Source organism: Callorhinus ursinus, unplaced genomic scaffold (genome assembly GCF_003265705.2).
Source record: "Callorhinus ursinus isolate GAN/ISIS: 27379988/994484 unplaced genomic scaffold, GSC_fseal_2.0 scaffold23, whole genome shotgun sequence".
Classification (NCBI taxonomy): domain Eukaryota; kingdom Metazoa; phylum Chordata; class Mammalia; order Carnivora; family Otariidae; genus Callorhinus; species Callorhinus ursinus.
Window position 1 is genome coordinate 22762502 of NW_027397085.1, and position 22512 is coordinate 22785013.

General features: G+C 42.4%; 1 protein-coding gene across 1 annotated transcript in view; it reads left to right on the forward strand.

Moving 5' to 3' along the window:
* PRELID2 (PRELI domain containing 2) overlaps nucleotides 1–22298 on the forward strand; it is a 76666-nt gene extending 54368 nt beyond the window's left edge. The window contains 2 exon segments of the mRNA XM_025892401.2: nucleotides 14524–14593; nucleotides 18267–22298. Coding sequence (XP_025748186.2) covers nucleotides 14524–14583 — 60 coding nt within the window. The 3' untranslated portion in view covers nucleotides 14584–14593; nucleotides 18267–22298.
* Nucleotides 22299–22512: the final 214 nt, after the last annotated feature.

Sequence of the window (22512 nt, forward strand, 5' to 3'; positions counted from 1 at the left end):
ATCACTAAATTTCTTTACAAAAGAATTTTTGCCAATTTGTAGCTTCCACCAGAAGCCAACTGGGTAGTACCAGTTTTCTTGCTGTGTGACTTGAATGAAGGACCTAACCTCTTAGAACTTCATTTGTCATTAGGAAAGCAGGGTTCATTATTCTACCCTCATAGGATTATTGTGAAGAGGAAATGAAATTGTTAGCTCCGGTCTTCTGAGGCCTATTCCAAGGACATTGAAAGTTAATGTTTCTGCCGTTAACTAGTTGTCTGACCTCAGCCCTCCTCCACGCTAATGGTGTTGTCTTGGACTGGTTGCCTGGAGCTGCTCAGCTCCTCATCTGTGAATGTCTACTAGACGCACGTGCATGGTAGTCACTACCTAAAAAAGAATGGACATTTCAAAACCCAGTAATTCTAAGATAAGAGGAAGACAGCAAATAAAAGTGTCATTCAAAAGAATAAATAAAAGTCACCAGTATGACATACGAACATCAGTATAATAATCTGCTGACTGCGTGTTGGAGACTTGTATTTCCTTCTTGGTTACGTGAATCTTTTCAAGATTTTTTTATGGCTCGATCAGTTAAATGATGGTAACGGCCCTCTGCTCACCTATCCCCTCCCCGTCAGCTCAGCTTGTCCTGCTATCTCTAGAGTTTTAGTCCCAAGCAATGTAGCCTTTGTAGTGAAAACCTCTCGGTGAAAGTGAGAATGCTGTGAGTGTAACAGTCTTTGGTCCTTTCCCTGAGTTTAAGTCAATGCCTTTACCTTGACTGTGAGCCTTAAGAATCCAGAATCCCGTGATGGCTCATTTGAATTCATCAGGGTTGTAAGAGACTGCCCAGTGGTAAAACTTTGGGGGAACCCCTGCAATCAGCCAGCTGCAGCTGGGGGGCATTGCCTTCTATGAAACTCGATGAACCTGAGAAGTTAGGCTTTTAGCTGAAATGGCAGAAAGTGTTTTTTATTGTTATGTTAATCACCATACATTACATCATTAGTTTTTGATGTAGTGTTCCATGATTCATTGTTTGTGCATAACACCCAGTGCTCCACGCAGAACGTGCCCTCTTTAATACCCATCACCAGGCTAACCCATCCCCCTACCCCTCCCCTCTAGAGCCCTCAGTTTGTTTTTCAGAGACCATTGTCTCTCGTGGTTCTACGTCTCCCCCTCCGATTTACTCCCCTTCATTCTTCCCCTCCAGCTATCTTCTTCTTCTTCTTTTTTTTTCTTAACACATATTGCATTATTTGTTTCAGAGGTACAGATCTGTGATTCAACAGTCTCACACAATTCACAGCGCTCACCATAGCACATACCTCCCCAATGTCCATCACCCAGCCACCCTTCCCTTCCACCCCCCACCACTCCAGCAACCCTCAGTTTGTTTCCTGAGATTAAGAATTCCTCATATCAGCGAGGTCATATGATACATGTAGAAAGTGGTTTCTTGAGCCCTAGATATGTCACTGGCATTATTTGCATAGTGATCGGAAGTCACGTCTCCGCACATCATGCAGCATTTATTTTTTTAATTTAATTTAATTTTATTATGTTAGTCACCATACAGTACATCATTAGTTTTTGATGTAGTGTTCCATGATTCATTGTTTTCTTGTAACACCCAGTGCTCCATGCAATACATGCCCTCCTTAATACCCATCACTGGGCTAACCCATCCCCCTACCCCTCTCCCCTCCAGAACCCTCAGTTTGTTTCCCGGAGTCCATAGTCTCTCATGGTTTGTCTCCCCCTCTGATTCCCCCCCCCTTCATTTTTCCCTTCCTTCTCCTAATGTCCTCCATGCTATACCTTATGTTCCACAAGTAAGTGAAACCATATGATAATTGACTTTCTCTGCTTGACTTATTTCATGCAGCATTTAATGCAGGGGCCAAGAATCAGGAAATCGGGTAGAGGCCCTGCCTTGGCCGCACTCAGTGGCCACATTGCTTGGACTGGTTGCTCTGAACTTCAGTATCATCTTTTGTAAATCAGGGATTGGACTAGGAGGGTTGGTTTTAATTCTGACATGATGTGATTTTTTTTTTTTTTTTTTGGAGCCGTTCCTCCTTTCCCTCAGTGTGTAAATATCAAGATTTAAATTTTTTTTCTGACAGATTGTCTTTAAGCCTGCATAAAAATCCAAGAGTTTAAGTTAAGTGGGGATCCAGGACCGTCAGAGATAATTCATGTAACAAGTAGATGGTCAAGGGTTGAGGTGGTGGCAATAAAATATTTAAAAATGATAAACATGCTTTCATAAAATACTAGTTAGCAAGGGGGGGATGGTAAGCATGTGGTAGGGATGTTACAGTTTCATTTTATAGTCCTGTTCAGGTGAGTTAAATAAAGTGCTTATTACAAAGATTTGTAGGAGTTGTAGGGGTCTTTGAGCTATTGGTACCCCATAATAGACATGTTGCCTTATTTTTAATCCATGCTTTCTGAAAACAGACTGTTCTGGAAATTTGGAGAAAACCAGATACAGTATTAATATTAACTGTCATCTATTGAGTGTTTGCCATGAGCCAAGCACTGCACTATTTTATGAGCCCTGGTTTCTCCCAGTGACTGTGAGAGAGAGTCCATTTTACAGATGAGGGAGCGGAGGCACAAGTTACTTTACTTGCACAGGGTCATCAGCCAGCAGGTGGCAGAGCTGGAATTCCAGGGGGTCTGACCTCAGAGCCCATCCTCTTAACTGCCGTACTCTGACTCCCTGGCCTTGAGGGCAGAATCCTTTCCCCCAAAGAGCTTGACTGAGGAGACAGGACAAATGCATGACTGGTCTCCATCAGCTTGGGGTATGACCTTGGAGTCACATGACCTTCTTAAAGTCAACACTTGTCAGAACATAGAGAAAATGTCATCTCCATAACACTTACTGTGATACTTGCTCGCTTTCCTAACACTCCTTTTCTCTCACACCCACCCAGGAATCTTTGGAGATTTGGGAGCCATGTTCTCCCCACTGTTCTGGATAGACTTTCCGACCAATCTGTTACTTTTCTGAGCTCGCTTTCCCACTCTGTTGTGCTAAATTCAAAAACAGAGACAACAAGAAAATAGGTGTTTGTGGCCACCATAAATCTTCACATACCTCATATAAACCTAAGGCAGACACAGAATTGAAAACTGAAACAGCGCTGGCCAGTGGCATTGAAATACTGGAAAAATTGGGACTGTGTCTGCAGATTGTGTGGACTAAATGCATTTGAGGCACAAATCTTTTGTGGATCAGATCTGTTGTAGGACTGGACTTGAATTCAGCTGGGTTCTTTGTGCTAAATTAAGATTCTTAGTTTGACCAACAAGGCCAGAAAAATGTCATTGAGGCGTCTCAGATCAGGAGTTAATACAGAATTCTGGGTAGAGCAACTTGAATTGCAAAGGTAATTTAATTTCTTAAAGGTACATCCAATAGTTAAACCAGTTGTGTGCTTAAGCCCTGCAGCATACTAATTAAATGCTCTGTGAGTTCTCCGAGGTGTCCCGCTGTTCCCCTTGATCATTTTTCCTTCTCTGTAGGTGGGATTTCTTATTCTGTGTCCCCAGTCTGTGGGAGAATTTCATCTCTTGCTGAATGACCCCTTTGGTTGTGCCCACCCTCTGTGGGACTTGTGGTACCAGGCAGAGCCCCAGCAGGAGACGGGGAGAAGGCTGGAGAGCCTGCCACGTAATGAGGAAAGAAGCCTGTGGCTTGTGAACCCAGGTTTGTTGGAGTGATATTTCTTTGTCTTTTTGGGAGAAGATTTTTCTTCTTCGGGATCCCACTTGCTGCCTGGGATTTGACCCTTCCCTCCCTCCCTTCCTCCCTTCTTCCCTTCTTTTCTTCCTTCCTTCCTTGTGGGGGCTGGGAGGGGCAGAGCAGGGAGAGGGAGAGAGAGAGAGAATATTAAGCAGGCTCCAGGCTCATCGCGGAGTCCAACAGGGGCTTGATCTTACAACCCTGAGATCATGACCTGAGTCAAAATCAAGAGTCATCAGACACTTAACTGACTGAGTCACCTTGACTCCTTAATTCTTGTCTAGCTTTCTTCCTTAGAGTCTAGCTAAACTATGTTTCTGTTTTTCTCCGAATTTTGTTAGAAAAGGAAAATGGTGGGTTTTTGAGAGTTAATTAACTCCTTTCATACTGACACCAATTAAAGAAGAATTTAAAGGCTATAATTAAAAAAAGCACTCAGTTGATAGCCTCTGGTGGGGATGTTGCTTTTTTACTTTTCAAGATACTAACATTTTTTAAAGTGTTTTTCTCTTTGCTTCTTGATATGTTTGAGTATTTCATAATTTAAAAAATGGCTGCACTTCTCCCAAAAAGACTCTTTCAGTCTCTATAAAAAAAATTAAGGTTTTGTTTAAAATGTTTTTGTATAGGTGCTACCTGCACATGTTTTAAAATATTTATTTTCAGCAGAGCCATATAAGTTCTTTTGCCCTAGATATCTTTGAAAACCAGCAGAATGCCCTGTACTGATCAGCTGTGTGACCTTGAGTAGTTGACCTTAATTTCAGAGTCTCATTTTCCTCATCTGTAAAGTGAGGATAGTATTGGAATCTACTTTGTCAAGTACTTATGAGAAGTAAATGAGTTATATGCATGAAATGCTCAGGACAGGACTTGGCACACAGCAGATAATCAGTTATTATTTAAAATGAAAAATGCAAGGAAGTTATAAGCAAAAACTTATTTTTCCTAGTAAGGCTGCAGACAGTTATTTAGAGGTTATGATAATCTGTCTTTGAAGTCACTGGAATCCGAACTTAAAATCTCTGGGCCCTCTCTCATAGGGTGCGTACAGATAGAGCCTCTGGTGAAATGTGAATGATAGTACTTACCTTCTGAGCAGGAGAATAAAAAGGAATAGTATAATGAAGTGCTTAAAATATCTTGGCATATATTAAATACTCCAGAAATGATAACTGTTATCCTGCCATTATAGCTCAAATTGGCATGTTCTTTTCAGTCTTTTATGTGCAGATTTTAGACAGTCATAATTACAGTGTAAGTACAATTTCATGTCTTGCTCTTTTCAGGTAATATTATATCATAAATGCATATCACAGCAACTGGAGGAACTGCAAAGCCAACATTTTAATGACTGCATAATACTTCGTTAAGTTGTTATATAATAATTGATTGCCCTGTTTCTTTAGGATTGAACACTGAAGTCGTTTCCAAGCTTCCCATTAGAAGCGAGACCATGTGAAACATCTTTATACTAGAATCTTTGATATTTCGCGTCATTACCATAGAAAAGATTCCCTGAAGTACTGGTATCAGGATGTGGCGGTTTTCATGATTCTTCGTTTGCCTTAGTGTACAGGAGGCTTCAATGTGGGGCTCAGCACTTTATCCTCAGCACCTAGCGCATAGTCAGTGCTCAGTAAATAGTTACTGAATTAGTGAACACATGTGCATATTATTGAATGATTTTCCGAACGTGCAAAGACTTTGTTTCTATCCTAGTTTTTAAGGATCTTTTGTTTATTTATTAGGGAGAGAGAGAGAGCGAGGAGGGGGGGGGGGGGGGGGGGGGGTTTCAAGAAGAGGGAGAAGCGGACTCCCTGCTGAGTTGGAAGCCTGACCTGGGGCTCCAGACCCTTCACCGACTGAGCCACCCAGGTGCCCCTGTTTCTATTCTATTTTTTAAAATATTCTTAAAGGCAGCGAAACTTTTTAGTCATTGGGGTAATAGGAAAGGTAATAACAGGTCATATTTGTTGAGCACTTTCTATGCCCTAGGCATCATCCTCAGTACTTACGTGTGTTACCTCCAATTTGTGTAACACTGCTCTGCGGTAAGGACTGTTATGACCATTTTACAGATTTAGGAGACAGTCGACGTGCCCCAAGTCACACAGGTGGTGAGTGGTAGAACCCATTTTCACATGAGGCAGTCAGACCCTTAAGTCTCTTCACCTGATGACTAGATTGCATATCCCTCCTACTTTACTTTTCCAGCAGCTCGTCCCTTTCCATGTCAGCCAGTCTAACAAATGATTTCCCAGGGAACCTGAATTTCTTGGCCAAATTCCAAACAAAGTGTGATTCAGGTGTCCCTGAGCTTGGAGGGTTTTGCTTCAGTCTCAGAATGAGAGCCAGAATTGCTTACAGGTGCTTGTTCTTTAAAAGGAGTCTCACCTTTGCAGTTCACCAAGTGAAGGATGTGCAAATGTATTTTTTTTTTTTATAAAACGGAGCTTTTTTTTTATTGAAGGGAAGAATTTTATCACATTGTTAAACATTCAAGGCAGCTGGGAGATTTATAACGTCGTTCTTGTGGGAGTTATTAATTCATGAAGGAATATCTGGGACCAAACAATACAAAGGATAAGATCCTAGGGATTAACCAATAATGCTTCCATTTAGTTAGCAATTGAAATAGAGCAATTTTTAAAGAGTATCACATGTGCTATTACAACCATTTCTTCACTCTCTCTTTCCCCTTATCAGTTTATTATTTGATAATAATGGGGATAATGGCTGGGGACTTTAAAGAATATTTGCATCTGTGAGCACTACATGGTTTTTTTTCCCCCCTTTGCAAATAAATGACTCTTAAAAACAGCAGGTAGGTTATCTTTAGACTATTATTTGCACATAGTGATTTTATGATTTAGTCATTTATTTGTAGCTTTTGTTCTGGTTGTTTGTGTTAATTTGTAATATTAAATGCTTATACTTGCCATGGACGTCATGGTTCTGCCGTATACTGCACCGGTGGCATGCAGGATGGGGAGTGCAGATGAGCCCTCCTAGTTACGTAGCTAAGGTTCATTACGGCCCTCCAGCTCACAGCTCTAACCTCATACCTCATTCAGCCTCCCTGGGGTTTTAGCCCCAAGAAATAATGAAAGCCTTTTTGTGGGAAGTAACAGCCTTACTAGTTTTTCGATAAAACCAAGGAATTCTAATTGGCAGATATTGTGTGAAAATGGGAATGTTACCTGTGCCACGTGCCTGTCCTCCTTCTTCCTAGTGCATGGGAGAGCTTCACTTGGTATCAACAGAAAATGAAGCGCGTTTGGAGATGAGATGAGGTGCTTTTATCCTTAAGGAAGTTTCAAGAATTACAGGTAGCTTCGTTTCAGCCCGCCTCCCCTAAATAGATAAATTAAAATCACCCAGATGTAGATGGAAATAACTTTGGGATGGCAGGAAAGACTATGCCTAAGGCAACATGTCATTTTTTGGGGATTTGACTAAGAGAAGCCTGAAAATGTACCTTTTTAAGGAGGTGATGTCTTGTGGGCTCAGTCACAAAAACCAGGGTGTGAATCTGGATTCTGCACTTACATAGCTGTAAGGCTCATTTTCTTCATGTCACTGACTCGTACGTTGAGTGTGAGGCTTAAATGAGAACAGGCCTATGATGTGCTCGGCACAGCCTAGTAGGGCCATAGTCTTTCTATAAACAGTTCTTTCCTGTGACTTGGATTCTAGTTCTGTTCCTTTTGCTGAAGACCCTGTGACCTAGAGAAAGCTGGCTTACTCTGTGGGGCTCAGTGTTGTCAAATGGAAGTTTTAGTAGCTCTTAGAGGTGATGTGAAGATCAGGTAAAATGCCCAAATGCTTGGAGAAATCTGATCCAGGCATGAGGTGAGCCCTTGCTGACATATCTTCTGGGTCACTGACCATCCACTGAATGGGGGTGGGGTGGCGGGGGTGGGTTGGGGTGCCTGGTCATGGGAGTCCCACTGTGAGGGACCCGTAGTCAGATTTGGGTCTGCAAAGAAATCAATAGTCGCTTTTCAGGCCCCAGGGAGAAAGGGTGGGAATGCCTGACAAAAGTCTGTCATGTGTCAGTAGCTTTATATGTTGCCTCAGTGAATCCTCACAGCAATCCTGCAAGCAGGCATGCTTGCTCACCTCCCTCCACCCATTGTATGGGTCCAGAAACAAACTCATTGAGGTACATACCCATTGTGGTAAGAGTTGGAGAAATCCAGGTTTAAATTTCAGGTTGGTCACTTAACTCACTCTGTGACCCTGAGCAAGTTACTCTCCTCTTTTTTTTTTTTTTAATTTTTTATTGTTGTGTTAATCACCATATATTACATCATTAGTTTTTGAGTTACTCTCCTCTTTGAGGCCCAATTTCCTTACCTGGAAATGGTGAGAGTAAACGTGTCTTAGCTCAGGGGACTCCTGAGAGGATTAACTGAGATAATTTCAGTATTGGTGAGATTTGGTGTGATGGGTTTTTGACTGAAATATGGCTTTTGAAAATTGTATTTCCTTCAAAGGACACGTGAGATGTGAAGACGCAGCAGGCTGACCTTACATGTAAAGAAAATTGTTGACGTACAGAAAATAATATGAATGTGGGTAAAAAGAAGGAAAGAAGGGGAGAGCTCAAAGTAAGAGGAGAATTATCTGGGCATCTAGTGGATTTATTTCTTCTGTTAGAGAAAACAAGCATGCTGGCAATCATTTTATCTCTCAGAACAGGGAAGAAGCAAGGCGGAATTATGACTGTGCTTAAATTTGATGAATAGTGAATAAGTGCCAATAAAGGGAAGTGATAGGAGCCTTGTGTTTTAGTTTGTTTGTTAAAAGAGTTGGTACTGGACCCCTTCAGTGTGCCAGGCACTGAGGCAGTGTCACCTTAGTGTTGGGGAAGACTGCCCTATAATGAGGACTGGCAGATGGCATAGAGGTAGAAAGCCTCCCCTCTGTGGAGGTTTCTAAGCAGGCAACAGAAGATCGTGTGTCAGAAATGTCATGGATGGCATGTGGCACTAGGTTGGAGGCTGGCCTGTTGGTTAGTGGTGAAAAAGCCATATAGTCCAAGTCAGGAAAAATAAAATTATATATAGGTCGTTTTAAAAAACTAAAAATGAAAATAGATTAATGGGGTTACACTGGAGGGTTGGGGAAGGAATTTTATAAAATAGGCAAACACCAATGCCCAAGTGCCTTTTAGCTACTAAACTGTTCATGCCACGTCAGAGTTTATTTGAGAACTGGCAAGAGGGAAATGGCTTGGTCATCTTTCATCCTGGGACACCTCTCTGACTCAGGCGCATCACCCACAGTTCCTTGCAAAGACTTTGCTCTCTGGACTAGACATTATAGTGTCCTTTCCAATTCTTAGTTTTTATTATTTGGGGGTATATTCTTTTCCACAACCAGTTGTGAGATTAAGTATTCTCTTTAAGGAGAGAGGGAGTTTTATAATGTGAAGCACAGACATCTGAATTATTATATCTGTTAATGTTCTGCAGTTACACCTAAAGATTTTGGGTTACTTATCAAAATAAAAATGAATCTTATGCAAGAGTTTATTAGCTACTATGGGAAAGTTATATTGAGGTCATACATCCTATCAGATATTCCTACTTGAAAAGCATTGTATTTAAAGTAATTTGTAGAGGTGATTAAATATTGATTCATATATTAAGAATTGTGCCATTTAGTTTGGGAGCAGGGCTGCAATGTCTAATTTATTTATCAGGCTTTTTGAACATGGTAAATAGGGAAGGGAAGAACAAGCTCCTGCTGTGTACCCAGCATTATAATAGGCATTTTCACATATACAATCTCATTTATGCCTTCTGCCCCCTTGTGCGGAAACATCCTGGATCCTGGACTCTCAGTCCTGATTGCTTTGGGTCAAATCAAGACTCTTTGCTTGTTAGTTATTGTGTGATTTTTGTCCAGATGCTTAATTTTTCTGAACCTCAGATCTCATCCAAAAAAAAAAGGATAATCCTCTAAGGCAGATAGGAGAGTAAACTAAGCCAATGGCAGGTAAACCACTCAGCACAGTGCTTGGCATAGAGTATATGCCAATAATTTTGACTATTGTTTGGTGTTATCCTAGCTTTATGGGTGAGGAACACCTAAATGTAAATGAATTAACCTACATCAGATTAAAAGATCCTTTACTGGGCAAAAGACTCTTCCTGGAGAAGCCTTGAGCAGTGTTTCTCTTTTACTGAGAAAACTGGATGCGGATTCCTCCCTTTTTCCCCACAGACGATGCCCACTGGCCAGGTGTTTCTCCCTTCTCCTAGAGCTTCCTTTCTATTGGGGGGAGGGGATGGCTGACAGTACAAAATATTTGAAAAAGCACGACCATTTTTTATCATGATGAGTGCTATAAAGACAGTAGGACCAAGCTGTGTGATCCAGGCTGTGGCCAGGCTGTTTTAGCTAGGGCCGTCGGGAGTCTCTGAGGAGGTGCTGGCTGAGTGGAGATCTCAGTATGGCAAGGAGGTATCCGGCCACTGGAAGATCTGGGGATGTTCCTGCTGGAGGGAACGGTGCGTGAAAGAGAAAGGAACTGAGCATGCTGCCTGAATGGAAAGCAGGCTTGTGTCTTTGCAGGGCACCAACCTTAGTGGGAAATCCCTGGAGCCGTGATAGTGAGTGTGCATGTCTTATAAGGGCAATGGGACACTCTGAAAGGGTTGAAGCAGGGAGTGACATGTTCTCATCCTTCCTTCTAAATTCATACCGTTAGGATTCTACACAGAGGAAGTGAAAAGATTTGAGGAAAGTTTTGTGTAAACCAACTGGATGAAAAAAATAGAAAAAGACGTGAGGTCAACTTGATGTAAATGTTTTTATCGAAAGTGAGTGGTTTTCTAATGTGAACTTCAGCATTTGACATTACTGCACTTTGTAAACATCCCCATGGCTAATCCAGATTCTTGGGGACCCATTTTAGGTCCTGCCTCTGCTGTCAAATTCTTTTCACATCATTCTTTTCCACCTTTTTTTTTTTTTTTTTTTAATACTTCCATTCTTTATTCTTTCCTTGTTTTGTTCTTTCATCTCCTGGGCAGCCCGTGTTATCCTGGCCTTTTCCACTGCTCTTTGAAGAATCCTAACTCCTGGGCAGAATGCTACTGTAATGTTAAAATTCAGACTCTTTCAGCCTGGCATTCGAAAGTAATCAGTTTTTCAGTCTTGTAATCCATCAACATCCAGTACCTTTTGTGTGCCGAATTCTGCACCCATCTTTTATCTTTGTGATAATTAAGTGAGCTGTTCTTGTTTTGTTAAGAGTGCCCCATAGACGTGTCTTTTGAGAACTGCTTTAGAACTCTGCAATTTTTATAAGGTCTAATACCACTCTCTTTGGGACCTGCTAGGTCAGTCAGGGCTTCTTAAGGAAGCATCATTTGGAGAACAGAATAAATATACTGTCTGGATCGAGCCACCTTTAGCTCCAGTTTTTTCCAGCTCCCCTTCAGACAAGCTTTTTGTTTCCCACAATAATCAGCTATTTCTCAGAGACTCTTAGCGTGGGGGATCTGTGAAGTGTTTTCAATCTGTGAGACTCTGGGACGCCTTTGTGGGGATGCGCTTGGCCCACACAGTGTTGGTATTAGGGAAATGAGACCGTGAGAGGGCTCACTTCTCTGTACATTGGCAAATAGAGAAAGATAGCCTTGTTACAGAAAAAATCTCAGAGGGGAAAGGAATAATAAAATCAAGCTGCTTTATGGTTTGTCAGTCCAAAAAGCTTTTAAGCCATATCTATAAAGGTGGATTCACTTAATGTTTGCTCTGCACTTCAGACATCATTGTGTGATAAGTGGTGTAAATTTAGCCTCTTTAAGCCTGATCTCCTAGGGGTTGATTTTTAAGCATTGGAACTTTATTTGAAAGGACTCTATCGATTGGGTTTTTATTTGGTCCCTCCATACTAAAGAGAGGTACTAAATAATGGTTTGGCCGCCCTGTTAGGGGTTTTTTTTTTTTTTTAATTCACTTTATAGGTCTCTCTCTCTCTGCCTCTGTTCTCCACCTTCTATTTCTAACTGTTCTCCTTAAAAAGACTAAAGTGGTATGAGAGAGGGGGGAAAAGGGGGAAAGAAAAATCAACTGTCACATTGTGAACATAATTGATTCAATAAATAATGTCTTTCAATTCCCAAGGCAAACCTCAAAGTCTTCACTTATGTCAGTTAGTGTTCAGCTCCATAAGTGGTGGCATTCTTCTTAGGCGACTGGGGAGAGTTCACCGGTGCTCACTTCCTAAGGAGGGAGCGTGCTTTCCTGTTTTTAAAGACATACCACCAGATTTATGCGAAAAGGAGGTTGCAGCGGAATCAACGTGGCTGTCCTTATTCTTCCTGAAAATAGAAGGAAGGCATTTAGTTATTGTTCAGGGTTTTGTTGAAACAAACAAATAAATGGAAACAAGGGGAATGAAAACTACTAGATTGTAAGCTCAGTGTTGGCGGGGGCTTTATCTTGTTTGTTCACCATTTAATCTCCAGTGCACACAGTAGGTGCATAATATTTGTTGAGTGGATTTGTTGATGAGTGAATGAGAGCAGAAATGAGAGCAGTTAGATCTTAGGGGTAAGAATGAGGTTAAATTTCATTGCACTGGTGGTTTCATCCCCACTCCCCTCCTCCTCCCCCTAATTCTTTGAAAGGAGAGTAGCTCTAAGAGTACCAGAGGGCAGTGTGTACCCTATCTTCCGAAATGCATTCTCAGACTGGCAGGGCTGAGAGGGATCTTCGAGGTAGTGTCAGGCTGCTATTCACAAATTCTAGTAAATGAACCAGTTGGGCTTCAGAACTACATGAGGTAATATTACAAATTTACAGGTTCCATGCCCCAGCCCCAGAAATGCGGACGGTGCGGCTCTCAGTAAGACGTGGGGATCCCTGTGTGCTTCTGTGGGTTCCCCTCCTGGTTCTGGTGTGCAGCTGCGCTCCCCCTTTGGCCTTGCTGTCCCCTTAGTTCCCCAGTCTCAGTTACTTCTTTGTAAAAAGTGACTCAGCTAAAGTACCGCAGAATAACTTGGCACTACCGTGACCAGAAGCCGGGCGTCCCGACTCCGGCAGCCATGCCCCTGGTCTTAGAGTTTGCAGCTGTAGTTCGTCCCCACTCTGTGCTGCTCAGCATTCTGTCAGGACCCTTTCATTGATGCTTCTTCCTTGTAGGACAGGGGCAGTATTTGCGGCGATGGCTAGCCACCATCTGAAGGAGCATCTGAAACCTCGAGGATATGTTACATTTTGTTTGGTGTACTCTCGCACTAAATATATTTTATGGTCTTCTCTGGAGGCTCACTCCCTTGCTGTGGCACAAAATAAACCCTTAGTAGGAAGCCCCAGTTTTTTCTCTTGTAGCTCCCTCAGTGTTTACCACACCTGCCCCATCACGGGTATCACCTGGGTGCTTGCTAAAGTGCGCAGTTCTGGGGCCTGCTTGAGGTCATCCTGTATATTCAGAGTTTCTGTGAGCAGTCTGGGGACCTATGTTTTAAGTTAGCTTAGATCATTCCTATTCCCTGTAAACTACTTTCTAGTCCCTGAACACAGTGTCTCCCATCCCCCCCCCCCAACCCCAGTCCCAGATCCAGCTCTGACTTCCTTAAAACTCTAGCTCATAATTACATCATCATCCTGTCTTTCTATGTGAAGGTTTATCCCCTGGTCTGCAGAACTTGTTCTTGAAGGAGGAAAGAGGAAATATCTGCTGTCCTCCTTCCTCCGGGGCAGATTTTGATTGGCAAGGTGGGTGCGTGGACAGGTGGGGATGTGCAGTCATGGAGTTGAGCACGTGAGAAGGGGCAGGGGACCCTTTGAAGCCAGAGTAGAGTGGCTCTGTTCTTTCCCTGCATTGTTACTCAACAGATGTATGATTTTGGAAAAATTGCTTGAACCTCTTGGAGTTACAGTTTCCTCATCTGTAAAATGGGAGTAAGAATCGTACTTGTTCAGGGGTTTGGTGTGTATTAAACTAGGTGTCCCAGGCTGGCTCTTGGGACACAGACTCAGAGACAAAGACTTTTGTGCAGAGGGTGACTGCCCTTGCAAGGGAGTAGGGGAAACAGAATCAGGCAGGAGGGGACTTTGAACTGTGGTGATGGAGCAGTGAAGGTCTCAGCTGATCCCATGGGAACCTCTAGACCTGGGGTGTCCTTCAGTTGTCCAGAGGCGGGGCGGAAGGAGGCTGGGCCTTTAAGCCCCCATATCCACTGGTCCTTGGATGTGGGTGGCCCCTGGAGAGGGGACATGACCTCAGGTAAGGCAGCTACCTTTGGCTGAGGGTGGCTGTGCCCCCAGTGCTGGCAGGTGGGGAAGGGGTGCCCAGGTGCTGGAGGGGTCTCCGTGGTGCACCCTGCACCCACTACCCAGGACCACGCTCACGCAAACCTGGGTAGCCAGTGTAGTGCATTTGTAAGTGCTCAGTAAGTACTCATTATTGCCATTGTTATTCCAGCTCTGGCAATGCCCCTTAGCAGCTGGGCCACTTTCAAGAAGTGACTTACCTTCTCTTGGCCTGTTTTCTGTTGTTAAAAATAGAGATTCTAAACTCTCCTGTGCCTGCTTCCCTTGACTAATTCTGAGCCCACATAGAGAAAATAGATGTGAAATTGGTGAGGAAAATACTATAAAAATGTAAGGTATGACTATGAGCTTTCTTTTCTGAAATAAGTATAGTGCCGCGACTTGGATTTCTTGAAGGGAAAGGGTCGTGATGAATGTAAAAGTGTTTGTCCACGAACCGTGGCGTTCTGATGGGTTCTTTCTTCTCTCTCTAGGGAATTAGAATAATGGAGATGCTGCTGAAGGAACAGTGTGGTGCCCCCTTAGCCGAATAAAGAATCATCAGTGAGTACCAAAAGCAAAATCAGAATTATTTACTCCAGCCATGTTTTCATGCTTTTAAGCCCTGTATTATGCATTAGCCTCCCTGGGCTACTCATGCTGTACATTTCCCAGTTACAGGCAGAGGATACTGTCTCACAGGTGTTTTGTTATCTCTTTAGCACCTTCATTTACTTTGTTTCTTTGATTTTTCAGAGCATTTTGGTACCACGTGCTGGGTTACAACTGCATTCAAATTGTTTAAACTGCTTAGCACAATCCAGCATGATTGCAACCCTCAAGGTGCCACAGATTTGTAGAGTGTGGTTCAGGATTAACAGAAACTTAGTTTTATTCTGGGAACAATAAAAGGAAGGGTTTAAAAGCTGTATTTGAAGCAGAAAGAGAAACAAGAAAGGGGCATGTTTTGATTGGCCAGTGAAATAAATATATTTTATTGGTTATCAATACTTCCACTGGTTGGGAGTGGCTATACCTGAAACGCTATAGAGAAGGGTTCTGACATCTTGAGAATACTCGTGGGCTCTGGGTGAGGGTGCCGTGCGTGACAAGCACTGTGTGTGGTCCGTAGAGCATGGCAGAAAGGCACTCACCACCTCTAGTTGAGGACAAATGCTGTCGGGGTCACAGGTAGCAGGGGGGTTTTAGCATTAATTTTTTTTTCCTTAAGTTTTTACTGTCTACACGAAGGACAATGGTCTCTATAGTAGAAAGGACAGAACAAAGTTATTTAAGAGAGAACCAGAGCCTAAAATAAATGAGTGTAATGGATTTGCTTCTTACCAAATTTATTGGACTTGGATTTTTAACATCTGAGAAGCAACTTTGGACTCTAATTGTGATATACAATACAGTTTGAGAACGATTAACCAAAGAAGAAGCAAAATGAACATTTATGTACAAGTTCTTCGGCATTGAACACACACTAGCCAGGCCTGTGAGTACATTTATTCATGACTGGGGAGGCTAAATAAGATAATTTCATTTAGCACAAGCACAGCACATGGCAGGTGCTCAAAAATGTTGAAATGAAATCTAAATATGCTGTGTTCCTGCATCTACTCTGTTCTTTGAACAAAATTCTTGAGGCATTTTTGTGAGGCTCACCAAGTAGCTCTAGACCTCACACACTTGAGTGCGGATCCCATCTTATTCCTAAGGTCAGCTCCAGGTTAAATGAGAGAATGTGACAGGACTCCACTTATAAGTAGACATTGGTTTTCAAACTTCAAATTGATGATTTGGAACGTCCTTGAATATCAGAATCGTCTGGAGGTTTTGTTAAACATAGATGGGTGGGTCCCACTCTCAGAGTTTCTGAGTCAGTAGGTCTGCGGTGCCGTCCGAGGATTTGTATTTCTAGCAGGGTCCCAGGTGATGCTGATGCTGCTGGTCCAGGGCCCACACTGAGAACAGTTGCTTTAAACAATGTCTTGTCTCTGAGTGGAGACAGATGATGAAATACAAGGGCACTGAGGAAGCTTATAACTGGAGTTCTCAAATTGTTGTCGTATATTTTGTTGTCTTTAGATTAATCAGAGGAATGATTTTCTTGTATGGCTTTTCCCTGATTTTAGCATCTCACCCACGTCCTGTTTAACTTTTTTTTTTTTTTCTGCTTAAATGCTGACATGCTCCACACTGGAGGAAAGACAACTGAAAAGAACAGAGATGACACTCACACCAACTTGTGTCTTTGATTTTAAGTGAAATGAGGAAATTCAACAGGCCTCACCTATTGTCATAAATTACCCATGCTCTTTTTGTTTGTTTATTTGTTTTGTTTTTACTGTGGTTGAAAGCTAAGCCATGAACTCGCGGCTTTGCATTGTTTCTAAAAGCTACTTATTCTCCTCTTTCAAGTGAAGTGGTTGAGGTCTGGGTACTACCAGGAGTTTAGTGTGGGACAGTTGTATTCAGGGCATTTAATGCAACAAAGGTTTTGAAGGATTTACATAATTCAAGCTCTCTTAATTCATGACCCAGGGGGGCAAATGTGAAGTAACGGATATATACTTTTACCACATAAATCTAATCCAAAGGAGAGCCTGTTGCCGAGGCTTTAAGCACTTTTTCAATATCCACTTTATTGAAGTATTATTTATGTACAATTAAATTGACCAATTTTAAGTGTACAGTTTGGTGAGTTTTGACAAATACACAGATATGTAAGCTTCGTAAAAAAGGTGATATAGGACATTTTAAGGCTTTGATGTTGCTGCCGTGTTTTTACCAGATTATTGCTTCCCTTTTTTTTTTCCTTCACTATTATTAGAGTTTTGGCAAGCTTGAAATATGCCTGTTTTAATGGAACTTCTTTTCTCAAAATTGGCTCTACGGAAAATGGGAGAATGTTTTTGTGAGCAATAAAATGTCACATTTAAAGGAAGGGGGTAGATATCAGGTCTAAGGCTGTAGAGGAAGGGTCAGTCAGTTGTTGCCCTCAGGCCAAATCCAACCTGCTATCTGCTTTTGTAAATAAAGTTTTATTGGAACACAGCTATGTCTCTGGCTTTCTTACGGCTGCAACACCGGAGTGAATGGCTGTGATAGAGCGCTCCTCTCCTGCAAGGCTTAAAATATTTCCTGTCTGGTCTTTTAAGGAAAAGCTTTCTGTCCCCTAGGTTTGAGCATATGCCCCGTCCTAAGTTATGATCAAGGAGCCTTGTGGTGGGTGTTTAGCCTTTTTGAGATGGCATTGGGTATGTATTTCAAGGTTAATAGTGTGACAGTTTATTTTCTCTGTATTAGCTCTAACCTCACCACCCGGATGATTCTATTTTAAGGGCTAAAAAAGCATTGAAATTATCACAACAATGAAGTTAAAATAGCAGCAACCGTCGTCATTACCATTGTTCATGAAGTTCCAGTGCACGTGCACAAGGGACTAGAAAAGTAGGCGTTTTTGTTTAGCGGATAAAGCAGCTCTGTGATGTGGTGGAGGTCTAGGTGCTGTGTACAGTGGACTCAATTTGCCAGTTTGAGAATTTTGCAGTTCTTAATTAAAAAAAAATTCTGTGGGATTTGGATGAATTTGCATAGGGAGACATTTACTATTTTTATATCATACTCCATTTCAGATGTGCATAATTTAAATTCACATAGATTGTGACCACCTTGTATATGGTGCGCAGTCCTCAAGATACTCCCCAGAACTCTCTCTGGCCTGTGTATCTATGTGGGCATTTGAATATTAGAAAGCTTAGAAGGTGATTTTGTCATGAGCCAGAATAGAGGTACATAAATCTCACCAACCAATATGCTTGTGGTGTTGCAGCTGACACATCCATTTGATAATTTTTGATTTCCTGTCATTTTTGAATAAAACAAATAGCCCTGACATCTGTTTGTTCTTGCCACTGGCAGTTGCGAGACTGGGCTTGGTGAGGTTTGATAACTCGGCAGAGTTCTTTCACACTGGAGTGATGAAGCCCTCAGCTTTGGCTCTGTCATAACTCCCCTTTGAACCAGCTCCTCTGGGTCACTGGACTTAATAAAATAAGATGCCAGCTTTGTTCAAAGATCATTAGGAGGCAGAAATGCAGTTTCTTCAAGAATTATCCATAGTGATAGCATTCAAGTGACTTTTAAGAGTTGCTTCAGAAAAGAGGCAAATAAGTACTGATTGGCGAGACATGTTTATTCGGTGATAAAGCCTGTTTGCTTTCTGTTGCAGGGGGGCTGTGTTGTGCTACTTTTGCTCAAGAATCACTTCTTGGCCGTAACACATCACTGATGTGTGCAGTTTTCCAAATACAAGCTTCAGGATACAGTGTCGGCAGCTTAAAGAAGAGGAGGGCTTCCTGCCAGGACGTGAAACGATATCCTCCCCTGGGAGCCTGCCTCAGATAGCGGCCCTCTTGGATATGAGACCTTCTAGATGGATTTTTATGGCACAGTGTCTTTATGATTTACAAATAAAGGAAAAAACCCACAGAAGGTGACGTCTGCCCTTCTTCAGGATGTCTTGCTGATTGCCTGGTGACGGTGTCAGGGAAGCCAAGGGCAGGCTAGAGCCCTGGCAAGTGGTACTTGTGCCTATGTCATCAGCATCATTGCTCACAGGATTCATGAGAAGATTCTGGGACAGATAAAGGAGCTGAACCTGATGCCTGATGCATGGGTGGCCTACAACAGAAAGGAATGTACCAGGCCTGGGTTGAAGCTAAGACATGTTTAGATCAATGTTTGATTCTCAGAAATCGGGAGCATTTGATATCTGCCCATAAGTACTACCTAAGGGCCATCGGTATAGATTCTGTAATGTAACATGTCAGCTGGCTCATCTGGTCTTCTGAAAGAACATGGCATGGGGAGCGGGGAGGCAGCGTGTAACTCTGGCATCGTGAGATGGGGAGCAGATCGTTAGCCTCTCTGTTTTTCACTGGCAAGGCGGGAGAACTGGGCGCACATGCCTCTGTCTCATGATGATTAAACATGGAAGGGCAAGGGGGGTAGTTTAGTGCGAAAAGCACAGGTGTGGGAATTTGACAGACCTGTGTTTGAGTGCAAGTGTTGCCGCCCACTAGCTCAGTGACCGATCATGTACATAATTTTTAATCTTTCTGAAGCTCTTTCTTTTTAATTGTCCAACGGGGTTATGGGATTAACTTCGTGAGGTTGTTGGACCGATTTGAGATCATGTCTATCAAGTGCAGTATGTTACCTCTTGCAGAGTAGAAGTCGTTATTATGTGAACCCATTTTGAAAATGTACTTTTCAGATGCATTGTAGGGTAGTATTACTGTTTGAAAATTAGGTGACAGTAGTTTGCATTTCCCGTGATTAGAAGCCAAAATATAAATGCACATTACCTAACAGAAAGCTTGAAGAGAGGCAATAATTTGGAATTTATCTGCTTAAGATAAAAATTGGGCCATTACTGGAAAGACTTGGGGAAATCGTTCTTTTTTTTAAAATATTTGAATATTTTTCCACTTAGTGCAGTGATGAATTTCAAAACAATTTTATTTGTTCATTCAAGCCTGCCAGTGTGAGCTGCTTCTTACTGTGTTTGAGCTGTTTGAGCTGCTTGAGTTTTGTCCCTTTAGGATAATTCTCATTTTTTTAGAGTTCCATCCTTCAGGTGTGTTGGAGGGAAAAGGAATGGTAGAAACCAGAACACACTTTGACTTCCTTTCCCAGTTTGTAAATGGCATTTGGTAGGCTTTCGGAATAATATCCCATTTCACAAAATAAAAGGTGATGTAAAGTATCCCAAAGGTGAGGGGTTAGAAATCCATATTTGGAGGTTGACATTGGAATGAACTTACTGCTTCACACTCAACACCGTGCATCCTCTGAAGGCAGGAGTTCTCAGCCTTGGGTGTTCATTAGAACCACCTGGGGAGCTTTATGCACCATCCGCTGCTGCCCGGGGTTACTTCCCAGAGCAATACAGCAGAATCTCTGGGGGTGGAATCCGGTGTCCATATTTTCTAAAGCTCCCTAGGTGGTTCCAATAGGCAGCTAGGGATGAGAACGCTATAGTGAATTCTAGGTGATTTTCAGACATTATCTGATTTCTTTCTCAACACTTCTAAAGTAGGAAAGGATCTTTGTAGCAAGCATTTTTGTTAGAACTAGAAAGAGTGAAGCACGGAGAAGCTGAATTTTTGCCCTAATTGCCTGGAGCCGGGGTGGCCAGTGCAAATGGCTTTGGCCACCGGGCAGGTGGCCGCTGGGAGACAGGATGCACACCTTTGTAAAGGTGGGTAGCTGCTGCCCAGGTCCTCCACACTGTGGCCGTGTGGCTGGCCTTTCTAGTGATTCCACCAGTTTGGTAGAAAAAGAGATTTTTTTAAAGAAAAGAATTCTCCCAGTTTTTATAGGTTGGCAATAATTCAGAATTGTTTAAAACATTGTGCCGGCCATACAAAATGTGTTTGTCAGTAGTTTTCAGTCTCTCCCTCAAGAGTGTTAAGGCCTAGCTTAAACACCCCAGCCAATTTTTAATAGATTTGCATTTCCCCATTCTGGATGTAAGCTGCATTCTGCCTCTCCTACAAGACTGCTCTGAGGTGTATTTTCTTCTCATTCCCAAGAAATCCTCTGGATACTCAGTATTTTTTTTAAACACTCTGCAGGCATCCATTGCTTTGAACTCCACATATATGGCTTAGAAATCTTACGCTCTTTTTAAAATTAATTAGAGCTTGTTAGAGTTTATTTTTATTATATGTCAGAATCCTTTTCCTGTGATAAGACTAATTAGAAATGTCAAAACCGGTAGTAGTACCGCCTTACCAGGCATATTAGGAACAAGTGTGGGAAGGGGTTAATTCATAGGCCTGGCCAGTTACCTCCTGACTGGGTGGCTGAGCCTATACTTCATTTTTTTTTTTTTTTTTTAGTAGGCTCCACACATAGCGTGGAGCCCAGCATGGGGTTTGAACTCACAGCCCTGAGATCAAGACCTGAGCTGAGATCAAGAGGCAGACCCTTAACCAACTGAGCCAGCCGGGCACCCCTGAGCCTATACTTCAAGGCGATGATTTTGTAGAGTGATTCCCACACTTCTACTTGTACCAGAAATCCTCGGGGAAGAGTGCTAAACTGTAGGCTCCCAGACCTTCCCCCAGAGATTATGATTCAAGGAACTTCACTTGGGACTGGGGGATCTACATTTTAAAGCGAATTCACCAGGAGATTCAGTTGTGCTGTTCCACAGATCGTATTTTGAGAAACACTGATTTCAAGGGACCGTGTCGTTGCCCTCTGTGTCTCCTATCATGTAAAAAGATTTTGCAGTCATTTGGGCTCACTGATCAATAGAATTGACTGCTCAGGACACAATATAAAGTTCTTAATGCAGAGATAAGCTGACTGAGGCTATCCCTACGTGATTGAGGTGCTTTTACCATGAAGGGGCTTTTATGGTTTCAATCATATGTGGACAAAAAGGGTGCTGTATTCTTTTTATATAAATTGTGTATTTTATAAGCAGTATATGTGTGGTAATGATATCCCATTTGTCAGACATTGTAGGGTACACGGTGTCGACAAGTCAAGGTTGTTCTTTTCAGTTACACGTCTTTTTTGCTTTATTTGAGCCATTTACATTGTAACTCTTAGTGTACATTTCCCTGCTTTTCTGAACAATCTACTAAAAATAATGAAAAAATTTGAAGGTCATCCTTTATGTTTTTCATTGCTTCAGGCCCCCTTTGGGTTTGTTAAAGCCCCTCCACCGAATGGCTCTGCTCTTTGAGCTCTGCCGTGGATACCTTCGCCTGCCTCTAGGAAACTTCCTCTCGTTCTGTCCAGGGTTGGGAACTCATGTCACTGCCTACTGTAGGTCTCAACACTAAACAGGATCTGAGTGAGGCTTTGAGGGGCTTTCCTGAGAATAAGTAAAACGAATGAATGTTGCTGCATTGATCTGGTGATGGGATTTTTCTATTTTCCTATAGCTTCCTGATTTCTCGACTACACTTGTCAAATCTTTGACCTCAAGGTAAGTGAGATGTTGCTACAGATGATGTCTTTTGATCTAGAAGCCGTTGTCTCCCCCAGCTGTGTTCGTGTTTTTATATGTACAGTTGTATAATGTGCAATGTAAGTAAATTCAAATGAACATTTCTCAGGCCACGTTTTTGTGCAGGATAAAAGTATTTCTGGTTCACCGTGTACCCTATCAATTAGTTGTACAGGTGTGAAATTCAATCCTGTAGACATTCTGAAATAAAGGTGTTACGATTAGTACTTATGCATGATCTTTAGTTTCTTGGGGGTATCATGTCACCCAGCAGAGTTTGTGTTTATCGTCGGTAGGGATGATCCTTGTCCTGTACAGCAGCCCCCCATGCGGGTGTTAACACCCACCGGAGGATGTTCGCTCCCTGCTTCCCCCAAGGTGAGCCGTTAACCTTTCTCCCAGAAATAAGCAGAGGCTCCTCTTTGGGCGACCTGAAGGGGCCATG